The sequence below is a fragment of the Centroberyx gerrardi genome, chromosome 16, assembly GCF_048128805.1.
Source record: "Centroberyx gerrardi isolate f3 chromosome 16, fCenGer3.hap1.cur.20231027, whole genome shotgun sequence".
NCBI lineage: Eukaryota > Metazoa > Chordata > Actinopteri > Beryciformes > Berycidae > Centroberyx > Centroberyx gerrardi.
Genome location: NC_136012.1, coordinates 6,039,188 through 6,056,781, shown reverse-complemented (window position 1 = coordinate 6,056,781; position 17,594 = coordinate 6,039,188). Strand labels below are relative to the sequence as shown.

Below are 17,594 nucleotides of genomic sequence, written 5' to 3'. Positions count from 1 at the left end.
GTTAATAAGGCAGCAGATTAGATTCATTTTCTGTCTTTTTGCGAGTGACACGTATTTCCAGAGTCAGCCGAGCCTCTCTTTCAATTTCTATGACAGTGGTTTTGCAAATGGGCTCCTTGAAAGTTGTCAGGGGATGAAGACTAGTTTAATTTCCACTTGAAAATTGAATGAATGCAAAATTCCCCATGTCATTCTAATCAGTGGCCCTTGGAATTAAAAACACTTGTACCTCACTCCTTGCAGAATGGGCCTTGAAATGCTGCAGTTATGAGATCCATTGACATACAATGTTACCAAATAAGAATACGAAATAATGAGACAGACAAAAGGAATATTGATTCCTTGTTTTATTTGTTAAGTCTTGGTTATAATTGAAGTGACAGAGATAGAGCTGCTACAGTATGTTCATTGCTAAGTTGAGTTGAGATAAAGTGGAGTATGATGATGAACCTTAAAGGAATACCTTGGCATTTGTAATCTTAAACCACTGCATGTGAAGGCATCCTTTTAATTCAAGTGTTAGTGAACTAGCCATAGCATAAAACTACATCATGCATGAGGTGTAATGGCTGCATAAGGGCAGTGCTTCTAAACCATATACAAAAAATCGTATTATATGCTAATCTGATTGAATCGTCCCTGGCCTAGGAGGGAGGGCCGAGGTTCCGAACAGCGTTGGGGTCGTCGATCGGGTCGATTTTGAAGTCAGAGGGTCGCAGCTTCATGATGCTGGTCTTCAGGGAGTACCACCATCCCCGCCAAGTGTACCAAACTACCCCGTCGTCTGTGACCGCGCTGTAGTGGCCACGAGGGTAGTACAGGCCATTGAGATGGGCTGAGTGACACCTGAGAGAGAGATGGAGGAAATCATCTTTGGTGATTTTTTCTGTAAAGGATGGAGGTACTTTATGGATCCCCCAAAGGAGTAAAGCCCTAACCTGTTGAACCACCAGCCTCCTTTGTCCTCCTGGGCGCAGTTCCCGCTGTAGTTGTCGTTGTCCCGGTCGTAGGTGCTGAACCTCATGGCCTGGTGGCTGGCCCACGCTGAGACGCCGACCTGATAGCCGCCGGACAGAGAATCTCCGGCGGTGCCTGAACAGCTTCCAAAGGCAAGTCGGTACTGGTCCTGCAGAGAGAGAGAGAGAGAGAGAGAGAGAGAGAGAGAGTGAATATCAAATCCAAGAATTCCAAGTCGATACCTGTGTCCGTGTCGTTTGAGATGGACTTTGTGATTGACCTTGTGTGATCAGTTAAGATGCACAGTTGTTCATTTTCCCTGCTGATTCATCAGTCTCTGTAGGGGAGAGCGGGGTAAGATGAACCAGTGGGTAGGTTGGGCCACCCACTGTATCCTATCAATGATAAACACTATGTGTCATGTGATGAGGCATTTAGGAAGAGACTTCCATTTCAACATGGCTGAGATGGAACCAGCCACATAGGAGAAGTAGTAAGTACATTTATGCTCATAAAACCATTTTTAGCAACAAAAAGTAAAATTTTTACATTCATTGTCATCTCAATACCAATTTAGCAACATTCAAACATATATACAATAAATGTTGGTCTATTACCAAGGACTAGAACCACATGAATTAATTAGTAAATGTTATGTGTCCTTTTCGCAATGAATCTTGGGGCTTCCCATTCATTCTCATTGGTCAAGCTACCATCAATTTATCTTCGCTTAGTAGTGAACCTAATAAACACACACGCACGCACACACACACACACATACACTTACACTCGTGCACACATGCACACACTCAGACATTTTCAGAGTAACACCACTTTTCTCAGTATTTCCAAACATATGTTTTTTACTTATAAGAGTAATTGTTTTCCAGTACTTACTCCAACTTTTTATTTTTTGGTTTATTAGTGGTGAGTATTATGAGATGTGGCATTTGTAGTAAGACAGCTATATATCTATCCACCCATTTAAACAACCATCCATCCATCCATCCATCCCACCTTTTCATGAGCCACTCTGAAGTTCTTGTAGTCGGCGTAGCGCTGGTTACCCTCAAAGTCTTCCAGGTTGATCCTTAAAGAATAATTCCCTGTAGCAGACAAATAAATAATAAATACTTTCTGAAAAATGAAATAAATCACATAATAAATCCAACCCATATCTTGGCTCTAGACACAGACAGAACAATGCCACTTGTCACTGAAGTCCATGAAACACAGTATTTTTAATGATGCTTTTGTTCTTTACAGCCTGCTGTAAACTTTGTAACATCACATTTCTTTACAGAAGGATCTAGATACTCTCATGCATTCTAATGTTAGAAAAAATATTGACCTTGTGCAGTAATGTAATGCAGGTTGTCATTTCCCAGCCAGAACTCTCCTGATTCTGACTCCATGTCTCCAAAACCATCCTTATACTCAGCCCACGACCTGATAGATAGATGGATAGATAGATAGATAGATAGATAGATAGATAGATAGATAGATAGATAGATAGATAGATAGATCACAGACATCAGTCAATTTCTAATCATCTAAGTTTCTTCGTACTGATTTTATTTTAAAGAGGGGTCATGAAAGCAGGGTGCATTGCTTTTGATGATTTCCTTGCTTGATATCAGACTTACACACACACAAACACACACACACACACACACTCACACCTGTTGAACCTCTCGGTGCCATCTGTCCGCCTCTGTACGACCGTCCATCCGCCTCCTTCAGTCATGTCACAGTAGACTGTGACTGGAGAGGGGCTGCCATGGGGTTTGATACTGTAGAAACCACTGGATTTGGAGCCAGAACTGAAGAGCTGGGAACAGTCTGACACACACACACACACACACACACATACACACACAGAGAGAGTAAATATTTGATTTATTTTCACATTCCCATTTCAGCTGTTTCACAACTTGATTTGAGGTTTAAAAAATTGAGTTGCATCCAACATTTAGGCAGATAATGGGAAATGTTTAACGCTACAAATATTCCAGTGAGCTCAGTTTTCAAGCATTATCTTCTAGTGAAAATGAAGACTTGAACGTCTCTGACCTGGGTGCTGTGTGTCCTGGGTCTGGTCTGGTCTGGGCTTGTCCTTGCCAGGCTGTGGCTGGTTCAGCAGCTGTAATCTGTGCAGGAGGATCTCTTGCTTCTGAACCCGGCTCTTCAGAAGCTTCTCCTGCTCCCTCAGACGAACCACCTCCTCGCGACAGATGTCTGACGCCTGCACACACACACACACATACACGCACACACACATTTGTATTACTATATAGGAGCCTTCAGAGGACCTTCATTCACATGGCATGCATTCTCTAACCCCTAACCCTAACCTTAAAGGGAAACCAAACACATCGACTACTTTTCAGGTTGGACTGACATCTACTGGTTAAAAGCATGCTATTGCAATTGCAATCTGCTATTGGCTGATCTTGGTTGTTGTTGGCTAATCCATGACAAACCATGTCATACAGATAACCTAAATCACAGGATTGCAATTGTAATAGCATGCTTTTAACCAGTAGATGTCAATCCAACCTGGAAAAACAGGCTATGTGTTTGGTTTCCCTTTAAAGAGGAACTAAACCCCAAACCCAAATCGTAAAAAGCATGCTACTGAAATTGCCATCTGTTTTTTTTGGGGGGGGGGGTTTGTGGTTCAGTATCTTCATTTAAAGAAAGCACAGATAGTCACAGCTACAGCAAAAAGTGACAATACGTTGTTCTAAGAACTGTGAACAAGTCATTACACACAATAATCAGGCATACAGGGATTGGTGTGGCAGGCATTTCATACAATCATAGCAGTAAGACATTGAGAGGTGGTTTAATCGCTGTATTGTGTTAGTCATCTCCTTTCACCACTTCCCTATTCTGTATAAAGGCAGAATGCCTTCAAGGGAAAATATTCAAGACCTAAATGTACCACAGACCTGGTACATGGAGACAATAGGAAAGTCTGCCTCTTTCTTTTATATATATATATATATGTATATATTTACTTGTATGTATAATTAATGAAAAAAATGGTGCCAGGTGATGTCACCTTCTATAGAGTCCAGCAAGTGGTGACATCATGTGACACCAAAGATCAGCCAATAGCAGATGGCCATTTCAGTAGCATGCTTTTTACCATTAGATGTCAGGCTTTACACAGATTTGGGTTTGGTGTTTAGTTACTCTTTAAAGTGATAATCCGCAAGATTCTTGTTTTTCACTCAATCTAGGCACTGTCCCAACATACTGTAATAATAAAGACACTCAATATAGACTGCAGCTTCTTATATTTCTTCTACCTTCTATTTATACCAAACAAACCGCTGTTGTTCCTTCCGTAAACATAAAATGTATCACTTAAACATAAAACGCATCACTGAGCAGCAGAGGATTTTTCCTGGGAAAGAAGGACCGCCTCATAGGAGTTTAGAACAGCAAATGTAAAAGCTTTCATGAACTGGCTATAGCTTGAATCACTATTGTATGGTATCAGTTGGCAATAGAGCATAGCAAAACAGACAAGTATTGAACATTTTCCATATTGAATATACGAAAAAGTTGTTGATTATTACTTTAACCCTCACCACAACAAGCGTAACCTTTTAACCTTAACCCTAACTTAAAATTAAAGAGGTGAGGACCGGCCAAAATGTCCTCACTTTGGAAGTTTCTCTCTGCTTATGAGGACATTTGGTCCTCATAAGTACAGAACTACAAGAACACACACTCAGAGAAGTTACATTTACCAGTGCACAGGATCTGATGTAACTGTCCCAAAAGTACATTTTAGTATCCCCAAACCACCTTTCTCTATGACAAAATATATTCAAATCGTTGATCAGACCTACATTCACCTACATTACATACGCAAATACAGTATATATACTGTATATGTAGTTGGGTACAGGACAACCATACACACAGGTAGAGAATGCACACACATTCAAAATACTGATACCATTATGAAGGTCTGTTGACTGAAATGTTAATGTTTCCAAATTAAATGTAAAGTAGCAAGAACACCAGTCTGCCTGAGTGATTGTTTTTCAAAGATTAGTACTTAGAAATGCTGAATCCATGTACTTACAGCCAGAGACGGAGAGCCAGCCATGAAGACCATCAGTCCTATGAGAAGCACCAGTGGGCCTCCCATCCTCTCCCTGCTTACAGTACCAAAGACCAGTAAACTCTTACAAGTCAAACGAGAGGGGGACTTCTTCCAAGGAGTTCAGTTGAATCTGTTTGACTTTTCTCCTCTCAGGAACCTGCACAAAGCTTTAGATTTGTGAAATATTCCTCACCTCCAGAGCCAAACAAAAGCTGTAGCCAAGGAGAGAGAGAGAGAGAATACCTGATTCTCTACAGTCATAAAATCAAAAAAAATATGTGCAGAGTGTCAGAACAGACACACATGCCAAAACCAGCAGGACTTATGGGAAAACTTCTATTGTTTTTTGGGGAATAGAATAGAATAGAGCAGGCACTTCATTCATCATGTAACAGATGATAATATGAAAAAAAAATGTAACCATATTCCTCTATGCATTTCATCAGAGGAGTGAAAAGCAGAGGTTCGGCCAAAGTGCAGCGTCCCTGAAGAATGGAGTTGGGGTTCAGTGTGTTGCTCAACAGCACTAATTCTCTTCTCTGTTGTCTTTTGGCTTTTCTCTCCTCCTCCTCTCCTTATCTCTTCCCTCCCTTCTGTTCTCTCTGTTCTCCACTTACCAGAACAACAATTTTTCCATTCCTTCCCTTTTAGCCGGCTAGTGTTTGCTTCAAAAGACTGGCATTAAAAGCATTGACAAATCATTTTGTTGGGTAACAATAGAAAGTGTGATCATATTATATACAAGTCAAACATTGGAAATCTGTAGGTGAATAGTGGATGTAAGGTGCTGGTCTAGCTCCAAAGGTTTAATGATTAGTAATAATGTGCCAATTTCTAACTTCAAATAGATGTTGCCATACCAGCTAAATGCCACTGAAGGTGTGTTTTCCCTTGAAGGATTACAAAGTGCAACACTCTTAGTGATAAGTGTCCAAATTTTAATAGTCAGTCTTATTAAAGTCACAAGGAAATAGAATTTTGATGGTGTCTCGCCTCTGTAATTCGACATGTTTCCAGTTGAAACAGTATGTTGGGATGGGACATAACGTGGAGGGTTACTGGTCAAAAGTGTTCAAAATTTGACAAATGCTTTGCTCATAATGAGCCATCTCAAATTTCTCAGATTCTTCAAAATTAATATATTTAGCCACTGAGATGTAACCATGGTGTCTTAGGTTATAAGACACCATAAAGTTGCAGGTTTTATATGATGGGAGGGGCGGAGGGGAGTAACCACTAAAAATACACCATTTTCCAGGAAGTGAAAGTAATGGAATTTTAATAGAAACATTTTAAAAAATGAACATCTTGTAAATTGTTTGGCATTTATTGTTACATAAGTGTACGTTATGATATGGAGAATTAGCTAACAAGGTGGAAAAGTCATATATCATTTCATTGTGATTTTAAAAACATGTTTAATTCCAAATGGACCTGATCTGATAAAAATACAAGATGAAAAGCATTGTAAAAATATCCTATAGGGCTCATGAACACAGGTGACACTGATTAAAAACAGACCAATCATAGACCTGGGAAGGAAAGGGGAATAGGAGAAGTAATAGGATAAAGTAAAGGGGGGAGGGAAGTTAAAATAAATATTACATTGACAGTACATATCTTACATAATATGCACATCCCATAAAATAATTGTAGAATTCCATAATTTATTTATCATAATTCTATATAGAATAAAAAGACCCATTTGCAAAATAGGTAAATCTAGATAGTGTCAGTTCATGCATGCCAAGCAAACATCCACATCACCTCCAATGAATAAAGAAATGAATGTAGAGAAGTCCCAGTAGAACAGTGTGTGGGTGTGTATGGTGTATGTGCGGAGGTCACTGTGACATCTTGGACATGTATTAGTGTAATTATTCTCCAATGCCCCTCACTGGGAATAATAATAATAATAATAACCTTTATTTGTATAGCACCTTTCATACACAACATGCAGCTCAAAGTGCTTTACATCAATAAAAGGCAGATAAAAGACAGATAAAAAGATAAAATTCATATAAAAGAACAAGCAAGATGCATTGCATTAAAAGAATCAAATCAAGTAAAATAGAAAGATAGAAGAACACAACAAATACTCCCACTTTTAGATGCACATTGTGAATAGGTGTGAAGTAGGGACTCTTGATTACAACTCCCCTTATAATGCAGTTAAGTTTTAATTTGAATCACTGATAGCAGGTGTTTCACTACTGAATTTAGTTCTACATTATAGAGAACATTATGACATGAAGCCCCTGGGGTCAAGGACAGGTGAAATAAATCTGATGGGAACATTTAGGAATATTTGAAAAAAAAATTTTTTTAGCTTATATATGTTATTTATTGTCAAGAAATTGCTCACTCAGATACGGTTTAATGGACCAATACTGCAGAATATTTAATTTGCATTGAAAATACATGAGTCAGTCCTCAGATGTTTGTGTATTACACACAGTAGTCTCAGCAGTGGTTTCAGCCATGCGGTCTGGTTGGTCAAAGTTGTGACAGCACACCGCCCTCTTGTGGACTCGTACTGTACTGTGCAGAATAGTTGGTTGCATTGAGAGAACTTTTTTCCATGGCAACTGTTGTCAAGGAGGTTGTTCTGAACCAATGCAGCTTTCCCTTTTTCCTGGTTGCTGCGCCGATCATCGACCCTACACACACACACACACACACACACACACACAAACAAACATTGAAATCGGCATTGTCCCAATAGCTCCAAATGGTTCCGTCCAGAATATTGAATGAGTTAAGATAATTGCATTGTGAATCTTACCTTCAGGTCTAAATCAGACTTCCTCAGGTTGCCTGGAGTGTCTCTCCTCCTGGCCACAGATCTGTCAGCCCTCCCTACACACAGAATAGAATAGAATAGAATAGAATACTGACAATATAAATAACACTACTACAGCTCCTGCAACTACTATTATTACCACCACTACTACTAGTAAACTACTACTGAAACTACCACTACTGCTACTACTAGTATTACTGTTGATAATAATAATAATAATAATAATAATAATAATAATAATATAATGTTACCATTGTTTTCCAGTGTTTGTGCCAGTTGTGAGAACTGAGGGTCGTCTGGTTGAGCATCATCAGACTTCTTGTAATAGTACTGCTGATCAGGGGGTCCAAACCTCTAGACACACACACACACACACACACACACACACAATCAGATTCCCTATATTTGTACTAGACCAAACCACAAACACACACACACACACCTACAGTACCTTGTCAGGCCACATGAGGCTGACGAAGAGGATGATGGGAAGTCCAACAATGAAGACATAGAGGCCCCACAGCCAGGGACGCTGCTGGGTGGCCAACAGGAGGCTCTCTATGACACCAGGCTAGGATATGCATAAAGATATATATTTACACATATATATGCACTATACAGATATAGATACACAATAATAACTATATATCCAGGGAGGTCAGAGGTCAGGTTCAGCTACAGAACAGCAGTCCTGGAGCTGGTAGGGATTCAGATAGAGACCTACACAGATGCCTGGAGTAGCCAGTAAGAGGTGCTGTAAAACACCATAGATGGACTCTATATTCTGACAATGTGTTCATTTGTGTATTTTTTGCGTAAAGGCTTTGGTTTACCAACATCTTTACCTTACACAAGGCAAGATATCCTTGAAAGAACAGCTCTCTGACCTTCCCTAAACAATAAACATCATTTTTTAGGGTGGAGGGTACAATATAAGGGCTCAGTGCAATATGGGGGTATCCCAGGATGTGCTATTCTGATGCTTATGTGTAATTGAGTGTAGTGTGATTATGTGTTTTATGTGCAATGTGATTGTGTGTTCATCCGGTGTATGATGTGTATTTCTTTTTTAAAACAGAGCGTATCGTATTATAATTAAATAGTTGACTTGTTTGCTTGCACTCCAAATGTCGGTGCATTGTTCTGTATATTGTGAAAATGGCAAAGTTGGAGGTATAGCATTCTGCAGAAAACTAATTTTGTGTAACATTTTACATGTAGGACATTTAGCTGATGCTCTTATCCAGAGTGACTTACAGTGACTGCAACAGTAGGGCAAGCTTAAACTCACCAACATTATAAGTAACCAACAGTAAGGAGGTCAAAGGTCAGAGCTGCAGTGCCCTGATATTCCTGTGACCACAGAGTGATCATGTAAGACCAAATGGCTAGAAAATAGAGCTAAGGAGAGAGGTTGATGGGATTTTTGAGAGCAATTAAAGTGAGTGGAGAGGGCATATCATTCATTGAAGAAAAAGTGACATGAGCTACTTCTTGAATCCGAACCCTGTAATTCTCTCTTTCCTGCTTAAATAAGTGCAACATGGGGTCTCCTGGTCCTGGGATACTAATGAATAATAGGCTGAACTGCCTTAAAAAATTATTAAAAGAACAACTGAATAGTAACATAAAAGCAGGGCTTACCTGTGCCGCAGCAGACACTGGTGTCACACTGGCTACTAACACCATGCACAGCAACACACTGCTAATCTCCATCTCTGAAACTTACACTTGCAGACACACACATGCATGTGAATATGTGCACAAACACACACCCACACATAAGCATGCACACAGACACACTAAAATAAGACCACTGATAAAAACGAAGGTTATGGGTCTAATACTGTATTTCCACAGGAATAGAGACAAAAAGTCTAATTTGTAAACCCTGCATGACCTGAATCTGACCTTAACATTACAGGTGTAGCATGGAAAACCTATTGCGAATAAAGGAAAGCAATGCTGATGTAAATCCAGCTCTATACAATGACAGAAAGTCAGCCTACTGTCAATGAAAAGGCTGAGACAGAGGGAGATAGAGGAGAGGAGGGAAGAGAGGAGACAGATAAAGACAGGGAGAAAGACATAGGGGGAAAGGAAAAGAGAAAAAACAAGCAGTGACATGGAAGAGTAAAAGAGAGAGCAACAGAGAGAGAAAGGTAGAGAGAACCAGACAGAGTGTTTCTACCTGATCTTCCTGTTTTCCCCAGTTTCTTAAAAAACACTTCCTGAATTCTTCCAGTCATGTGATGTTGGACTTTGGTCCCAAGTCACTAGTTGACATGGCTACAAAGCATGCGGATTGCAGTTATCACACACACACACACACACACACACACACACACACACACACACAAACAAACATGCACATGGCCATTCAGGATTACACACAATGTGTACTAGTAGTAACAATGGCAGTAGTAGTAGTACTGTGTTCTACAAAACTATATGGCAGGGTTATCAAACTCACAAGGAATGTTCAGCTTTAGGGTTAACACAATATTTATTATTAACAATAAACATAATAATTGTTAGAGTAAAATGATTTCCATTTAACAATAGCCTAGATCTCAAAGTTCTAAACGTAGGAGTAAAAACTTTTCAAGACACAATACAAACAAGTTCAGAAGGCTTTTCTAAAAAGTTTTCAGTTTTTTCTCAGGCTAGTTTAAAAAGAACCCAACCTGCTGAAGAAAAACATCGGTGATCCATGGCAGAAATTGTAATTGTTTAACTGGTTTTACCGGGTTTGTTATGGTTTCTAAGGCATAGTCAACACAGAGGTCTCAAATTACAGAGAACAGCTTTAGAGAACACATACGAACAATAAACTGTCACAATATATACCAGGGGGAGTAAACTGCTTGTTCTCCTTTAAAAAAAGTATAAAATTTTATGAGGAGAACAGTAGGGTATTTCTCTGTTTTTCCTTCTATGCTTAGGATAAATGCTATGAAAATTGTAAATTGTTGTGAAAATTGTTAAAAGTCTCGGATACCAGGAATGTATTTTTTTGTTTTTTACTGTATATTCCTCAATAAAAAGTTGAAACAAAAAAAGTGTAAAATTTTAAGAGGGTAGAAACGGGAGAAAAAAGATATAAGAGAGATTTAAGATATAAAAGATAAAAATATATAAAATATGAAATACATGAAAATATCTTTAAAATAGATGGAAAGAACATACATTAAGACAGGCACTGGCAAATGGAGAACAGCAAGAGCAAAAACTGATAAGCCATGTGCTTTTCTTTCACTTTTTTGAATGAATGAAAGTAGCACACTAAGTAATTTTGCAACAATGAAAATGCTGCATGCTACTTCCATAATCAATCAGCCAATCAGAGCCGGATGTTGATTTCGCTGCGTATGCCGTCGCCCCCGGAGACACTCTCGTTGCCATCGGCGTCGGACAGGAAGCCGCTGCCCGTGGTTGCCGTGGTGATGTTGTGTTCCAGGGCCGTGATTCGCTGTTTCAGTCGAAGCTGGGAGGAGTTGAACTCGCTCTGCAAACGGGCCAGACAGGTCTGAAGGCAACATTATTATTATTAGTATTAATATCTGGACAGAGTTAAACATTTTCTCACATTACATTGTTAACAGTGTAAAACTTCCAATTCCAAAATTTGTTATTATTTTTGAAATAGCAGTAGTAGTAGTAGTAGTAGTAGTAGCAGCAATAGCAATAGCAATAGCAATAGCAATAGCAGTAGTAGTAGTAGTAGTATTAGTAGTTGTAGTTGTAGTTGTAGTAGTAGTATTGGTTAGTGGCATTAGTAGTACTATTTACCTGTAGCCGGTCCAGACTGGATTCCAACCTCTCCACCTTCTCCTCAAGCTCCTCCCCTGCAGACACATTCACTTCCTCTAGAAGCCCCTCCTTCTGCAGGATGTCCCGCCCCCTCTGCTCCAGCTGGGCCCTGGCGTGGGGGAACTCCTGCAGCGCCTCCATCAGGTCTTGTTTGGAAAGGCAGAAGAGGTCCGAGTAGCCCAGACTACGGATGTTAGCCGTGCGTCTGTTCCCCATCTTGCTGCCGCTGATGTTCAGGATGCTGATTTCTCCAAAGCAGCTTCCAGCGGTCAGAACGGCTAACTGGCTGGCGCCATCCTCCCCCACCACCGCCAGGCGGCCATCTTTAATGATGTACATCTCCTTACCCACGTCTCCCTAGGAAACAAAAGGTTGGAGAATACATAGGACGGGAAAGTCATTATGTTTGATCGATGGGAAAAACTGCAGAAGGTCTGTTAGATAATGAATGTCTAGCCGCTAGCTGTCTAACAATGGATGCATTTACGCTAGTTGTAGTAGTAGTAGTACTAACAGTAGTAATGTACTATCATTTTATCAGCAGTAGTAGTAAAAGTAATACTGACTTTTCGACAGATGTAGTCTCCAGGACTGAAGACTTGCGGTCGAAGTTTCAACACCAACTCTACCAGCAGGCCTGCTTCACAGTCTTGGAATATACGCACCTGTGCACATACACACACACACACACACACACAGGTAATGGTCAGGGTTAGAAGATGGGGTAGCAATTGATGGTAATATCTTCTCCTTATAGCTAATTGCAATAAGCCATTTTGTGGAAGCTGAAGAACACATTTAGAAATGTTTTAGTGTTAAAATGTGTTAAAATATGAGCGACCATCATGGGATTTAAGGGTTTAGAAATGGACTTTAAGGGGTCATGTTGTGTTTGGGTTTTTACCTTCTTCAGTGTGTCCAGGTGAACATTAATAGCAATCTCCGCTCTCAGCTTATTGGGCAGGCTCTTCAACACCTCCTGTTCGTCCACAGCCTTCTGATTGCTCCAGAGGTAGTCGAACCAGCGAATGACGCGCTGCTCCAGCTCCTTGCTGACGTGTCTGAAGTGCATGTAGTGCTTCAGCGCGTCCACGCGGCTCTGGAAGGCTGCTCTCGTAGCGTTCATGTTGGAGATCATGGCTCCAACATTCCCCACGATAGAGGCAAAAATCAGGACACCAACCTAAAATAGATATGTCAGTATCATGGCTAGTAATTCAAAAATAGGTAAGTGCAATTGGCTGATGACTAATGACTCTTGACAGGGTTTTTGGTGCATTTTAGATACATTCTTGATACATTGGATTCATTGGGAGCCACAAGGTATAAGGCTATTATACCTAAGGTTAGGATAACTGCATTCAAGTGGTGTCGGATTTACAGTCTGAACGAGTTTCCGACCAGAAAGTGCCACATGAACATCTTATTATGTCGGATGATCAAGTCGGAGAAATCGGGATTGTAGATGCGGCACAAATTAGCTGGGTTGTAACGTAATCGCTCGTTCCAACATGGCTGAACAGAACACAGAGTCGTACTTGAATGTAATAAATTTCATACAATAAAGCCGAAAATGAACCACAAGTACATATTTAAAAGACATGTATATTCCTTGATAACTTAGTGCTACAACAACATTAAATTTCCTGTGGTATTTACATTCATAATCCCCTGAAATAGCCGAAGATTGCTTGCTAGCTAGGCTATTGCTAGCTCCATTGCAAACGTTAGTCTAGAAGGCTGGCAATGTGTGTAAATGGTTGAGGAAACGTTCTCCAATTTTCCAACCATAAAGTATGTGAATGCGAACTACTTGGATGGCAGAGTTGTGATGTATTCCCGACTCGGAGAAAAGTACAACCTGAATTTGAATGCAGGGTAAGGTGGGGTTCACATGGGACATTTGGCATGCGTCACATTCACAAACAAGTCTGCGTTGAAACCAGCTAGGTTGTGTTGCATTGTGGGGGTGGGTTTCGAAACCTTTTGAAGCAGTCTGTACAAATTTCATTGGCTGATGAAGTCCATTAGCAGATGACGCTTACCTGCGCTCCGTCAAAAGTTCAACTACTTTTACTTTTTCTTTTTTGACAGACTGGGTTGCGATATTTTCACGCACTGCATTCCATCAATCCATATAATTCGTGAACGCATAGGTTTCATTGAAATACCTGGGATATCACAAATGCTCATGTGAACGTACCTAAGTGTCAGAGACAGGAGGTTGTTAGTGGAATTAAGGTTATATATCGGTCAAGGTAAGACATCAGCAAAGCTAAGGTTACATAATTGCTATGAACTTACCAGGAAGTCAAATACCAAGAACAGATACTCTTCATCTCTAACAGGAGGCGGTGTCTCTCCGATGGTAGTCAGTGTCAGAGTGGACCAGTACAGGCAGTATATATAACTTCTGGCCAGAGAGCTAAACTCCGGATCAGAAGCGTTGGGATAAACCCAGGAATCCGAGCCGAGTCCCAGGACCTTGGAGAAGCTGTAGTAAACGCAGGCGTTCCAGTGGATGATCACCAGGATGTACAGAACCAGTTTACAGATGCGGAAAGCGTTGGGGTAGCCCGTTCGGGTTTCTGTACGCTCAAAGAACTCAAAGAGACGTTGCAGGCGAAGCAGCCGGTTGAATCGAAGAAGAGGAGTGTAGGCGAGTCCCACGGTGAGGTACAGGAGGTCGGTGGGAAGGATGGAGCAGATGTCAAGTTTAGACTGGACTTTGCGAAAGTAGGTTTCTCTCAGGCGACGCACATCTTTCACCATCAAGCCCTGATCCAAGAAACCTTAACACACAGTATAAACATAATAATGATAAACTTTAGTTATCAAGTTGCACAAGAAATCTCTCTCAGATGACAAATGTATTTGATTACACCCTGATCCAAGAAATCTGTAGCAAGCAAATATATGTGCAGATACAGTCACATAATCAACCATTCTCACACATACTATCAGAACATGAGTTCCACTTCATAATTTCCAGATAATAGAGAGTTTCTTATGAAGACTTCCCATGTAGGAATATCTCGCCTGTCCAGGAGATTTCAGGACAGGAAGTTTCATTTCAGTTATTTTATTTTATTACCTGTGCGCAGACGAACAGCCATATCCAGGATATAGACTCCATCACAGAGATAGTCCAGTACCAGCCACACCAACACACCCTTCATCTGGAGCTCATCAAAACAGGCCCTACACACACAGATAGGCATTCCCTCAGTACTGGTAGTAGTAGCAGTAGTAGTAGTAGTAGTAGTAGTAACATTGGTAGTAGTAGTAGTAGTAGTAGTAACATCAGTATTAGTAGTAGTAGCAGTAATAGTAGTAGTATAGTAACATCGGTAGTAGTAGGGGTAGTAGTAGTAGTAGTAACATCAGTATTAGTAGTAGTTGTAGTAGACAAAGTAGTAGTAGTAACATCAGTAGTAGTAGTAGTAGTAGTAGTAGTAACATCAGTATTAGTAGTAGTTGTAGTAGACAAAGTAGTAGTAGTAACATCAGTAGTAGTAGTAGTAGTAGTAGTAGTAACATCAGTATTAGTAGTAGTTGTAGTAGACAAAGTAGTAGTAGTAACATCAGTAGTAGTAGTAGTAGTAGTAGTAACATCAGTATTAGTAGTAGTAGGAGTAGTAGTAGTAACATCAGTATTAGTAGTAGTTGTAGTAGAAGAAGTAGTAGTAGTAACATCAGTAGCAGTAGTAGTAGTAGTAGTAACATCAGTATTAGTAGTAGTAGGAGTAGTAGTAGTAACATCAGTATTAGTAGTAGTTGTAGTAGAAGAAGTAGTAGTAGTAACATCAGTAGCAGTAGTAGTAGTAGTAGTAGTAGAAACATCAGTAGCAGTAGTAGTAGTAGTAGTAGTAGAAACATCAGTAGCAGTAGTAGTAGTAGTAGTAGTAGTAATGATATGTGATTCCTGACCTGACGACTAGGAGGGTCCAGTTATACAGAACAGCAGCACCAATCACCATCAGCCAGTAGTAGTAGGCATCATCAGATGGGGACAAGACCAACACATTACACCTCCTCCTCCTGAGAGAGAGAGAGAGAGAGAGAGGGAGAGAGAAAGAAGCAGACAAAGACAGAGAGATGTATACAAATGTCAGTCAGTGTTTTAATGTGTCTGCTTCTTATGTGTGTTTTCTTCTCTTACGTGCGTCTGGCGCGTCTGCCTTCAGTATCTGTGTCAGAGTCGGTGTGGGTGTGGCTAAACCTGCTGGGCGGGGCCTGTAGGTCCACGGGGGCGGGGCCTCGGAAACGCTCCAAGAAGGAATCCGGTCGCTCTGCCTCTTCAGCCAAACTCTTATGGGCCCATTCTCTCAGCGTCATCACCATACTAACTAACCTGGAGACAGAGAACACATTCAGACCTGGAATCTGCCCAACATATCAGATAGATAGATAGATAGATAGATGGATAGATGGATAGATAGATAGTCAATCTGTGGATCAGGTCATTGCCCAGCAGTCATACCTGGACAGAGCACCTCGCCCACGAAAGGAATTCTGGGAGTTAAGGTCTCTTCTGTCAATGGCCGCCATTCTCTGTAGCTCTGAACAGGTGTCATCACACATCGACTGGCCTCTACACACACACACACACACACACACACACACACACAATTCAATCAATTTTCTCAGATTTTCTGTGATTTATCAAAAGCTTCAACTAAACTATCATCACATTTATGAATGATAAAGCTATAATTCTCATTCTCACAAGTTGTTTATCATATTATTTGATTGCACAAGTATATACAGTATATTGCATATAGTATAGCACTATACTGAGACTATTAGTATATATCTGAACACATTGATGTGCCCCACACACACATATACAGATACTACCAATACACATAAAATCATGAAATTTGTTTTGGTGTGTGTGTGTGTGTGTGTGTGTGTGTGTGGTACCTGCTAAGTATGCTGTCAGCTCGGTCACTCTCCTCTTCTGTCCACGTTTTCACAGACAGTCTGTGCGAATCCACCGCCTGACCTGTCATACTACACACACACACACACACACACACCAAGGCAAGCTTCAATTCATTTTCAATTTAATCAGTACAGACAGACAACTAGAGACGATATCAGTTGATCTATGAAACTGAACATAGACACACACACACACACAGAGAAAACACACATTATCTCTCAAACACACCAAAACATCAAATATACACACAGTAAATTCACGCAATCACCACACACACACATTTTCTCTGTCCCTCTCACACACACACATACACACCACCCACACACTTGCAAACCAAAACACCAAACTCATATACATACACACACATGGTCACAATACACACTAATGCAGACAGACACACACACACACAAACACAATAAAACACAAGGCATCACACACACAGAGAAATAGAGAAACACACATGCAAACACGGAGTGAGATCCTCACACATGCAGACTGACACACACACATACACACACCAACCCACTAACCAGCACACATGCACACAGCAACTGACACACACACACACAGAGAAAAGGGAGGTCATCTAATACGAGGTCAGCGTTGAGACATCACTACGGAAACCAGATGACATAGCAACAAGCTGTATGGTTGCCATGGCAATAGATGATATGAGAGAATGACAGAGAGATGGAGACGTAAAAACATTCTAGAAATCAACAAACCTGATAATTTTCCTGTTGTCCCAAAGTTCAGCACGTCAATCTATTTCAATTCATTTCACTTCTATCTATCTATCTATCTATCTATCTATCTATCTGTCTGTCTGTCTGTCTCTGTATTTAGTTAGATCCACAGCAGACTGATTACAGTAAGAGAAGGACAGATGAACACACACAAATGAAGGGATGGATGGATGGACAAGAGACAGATAAAAGGAATGATCA

General features: G+C 40.4%; 3 protein-coding genes across 3 annotated transcripts; all 3 read right to left on the bottom strand.

Annotated features, from left to right (window-relative positions):
• Nucleotides 1-629: 629 nt before the first annotated feature.
• fgl1 (fibrinogen-like 1) lies at nt 630-5,156 on the bottom strand. The gene is made up of 7 exons (XM_071914213.2): nt 5,063-5,156; nt 3,031-3,202; nt 2,640-2,799; nt 2,309-2,406; nt 1,975-2,063; nt 939-1,126; nt 630-846 (listed from the first exon to the last, which is right to left on the bottom strand). The coding sequence occupies exons 1-7, from the start codon at nt 5,126-5,128 to the stop codon at nt 645-647; spliced, it is 975 nt and encodes a 324-aa protein (XP_071770314.1). The 5' UTR covers nt 5,129-5,156; the 3' UTR covers nt 630-644.
• Nucleotides 5,157-7,068: 1,912 nt separating this feature from the next.
• LOC144542433 (uncharacterized) lies at nt 7,069-10,177 on the bottom strand. The gene is made up of 6 exons (XM_078289237.1): nt 10,078-10,177; nt 9,531-9,616; nt 8,338-8,457; nt 8,138-8,240; nt 7,869-7,942; nt 7,069-7,743 (listed from the first exon to the last, which is right to left on the bottom strand). The coding sequence occupies exons 2-6, from the start codon at nt 9,600-9,602 to the stop codon at nt 7,735-7,737; spliced, it is 378 nt and encodes a 125-aa protein (XP_078145363.1). The 5' UTR covers nt 9,603-9,616; nt 10,078-10,177; the 3' UTR covers nt 7,069-7,734.
• A 1,042-nt stretch (nt 10,178-11,219) lies between these two features.
• Nucleotides 11,220-16,714, bottom strand: LOC139923430 (cyclic nucleotide-gated cation channel-like). The gene is made up of 10 exons (XM_071914223.2): nt 16,626-16,714; nt 16,183-16,293; nt 15,862-16,053; nt 15,630-15,740; nt 14,794-14,900; nt 14,004-14,491; nt 12,604-12,882; nt 12,266-12,364; nt 11,679-12,056; nt 11,220-11,415 (listed from the first exon to the last, which is right to left on the bottom strand). Exons 1-10 carry the CDS (start codon nt 16,712-16,714, stop codon nt 11,230-11,232), a joined length of 2,040 nt encoding a protein of 679 aa, XP_071770324.1. The 3' UTR covers nt 11,220-11,229.
• Nucleotides 16,715-17,594: the final 880 nt, after the last annotated feature.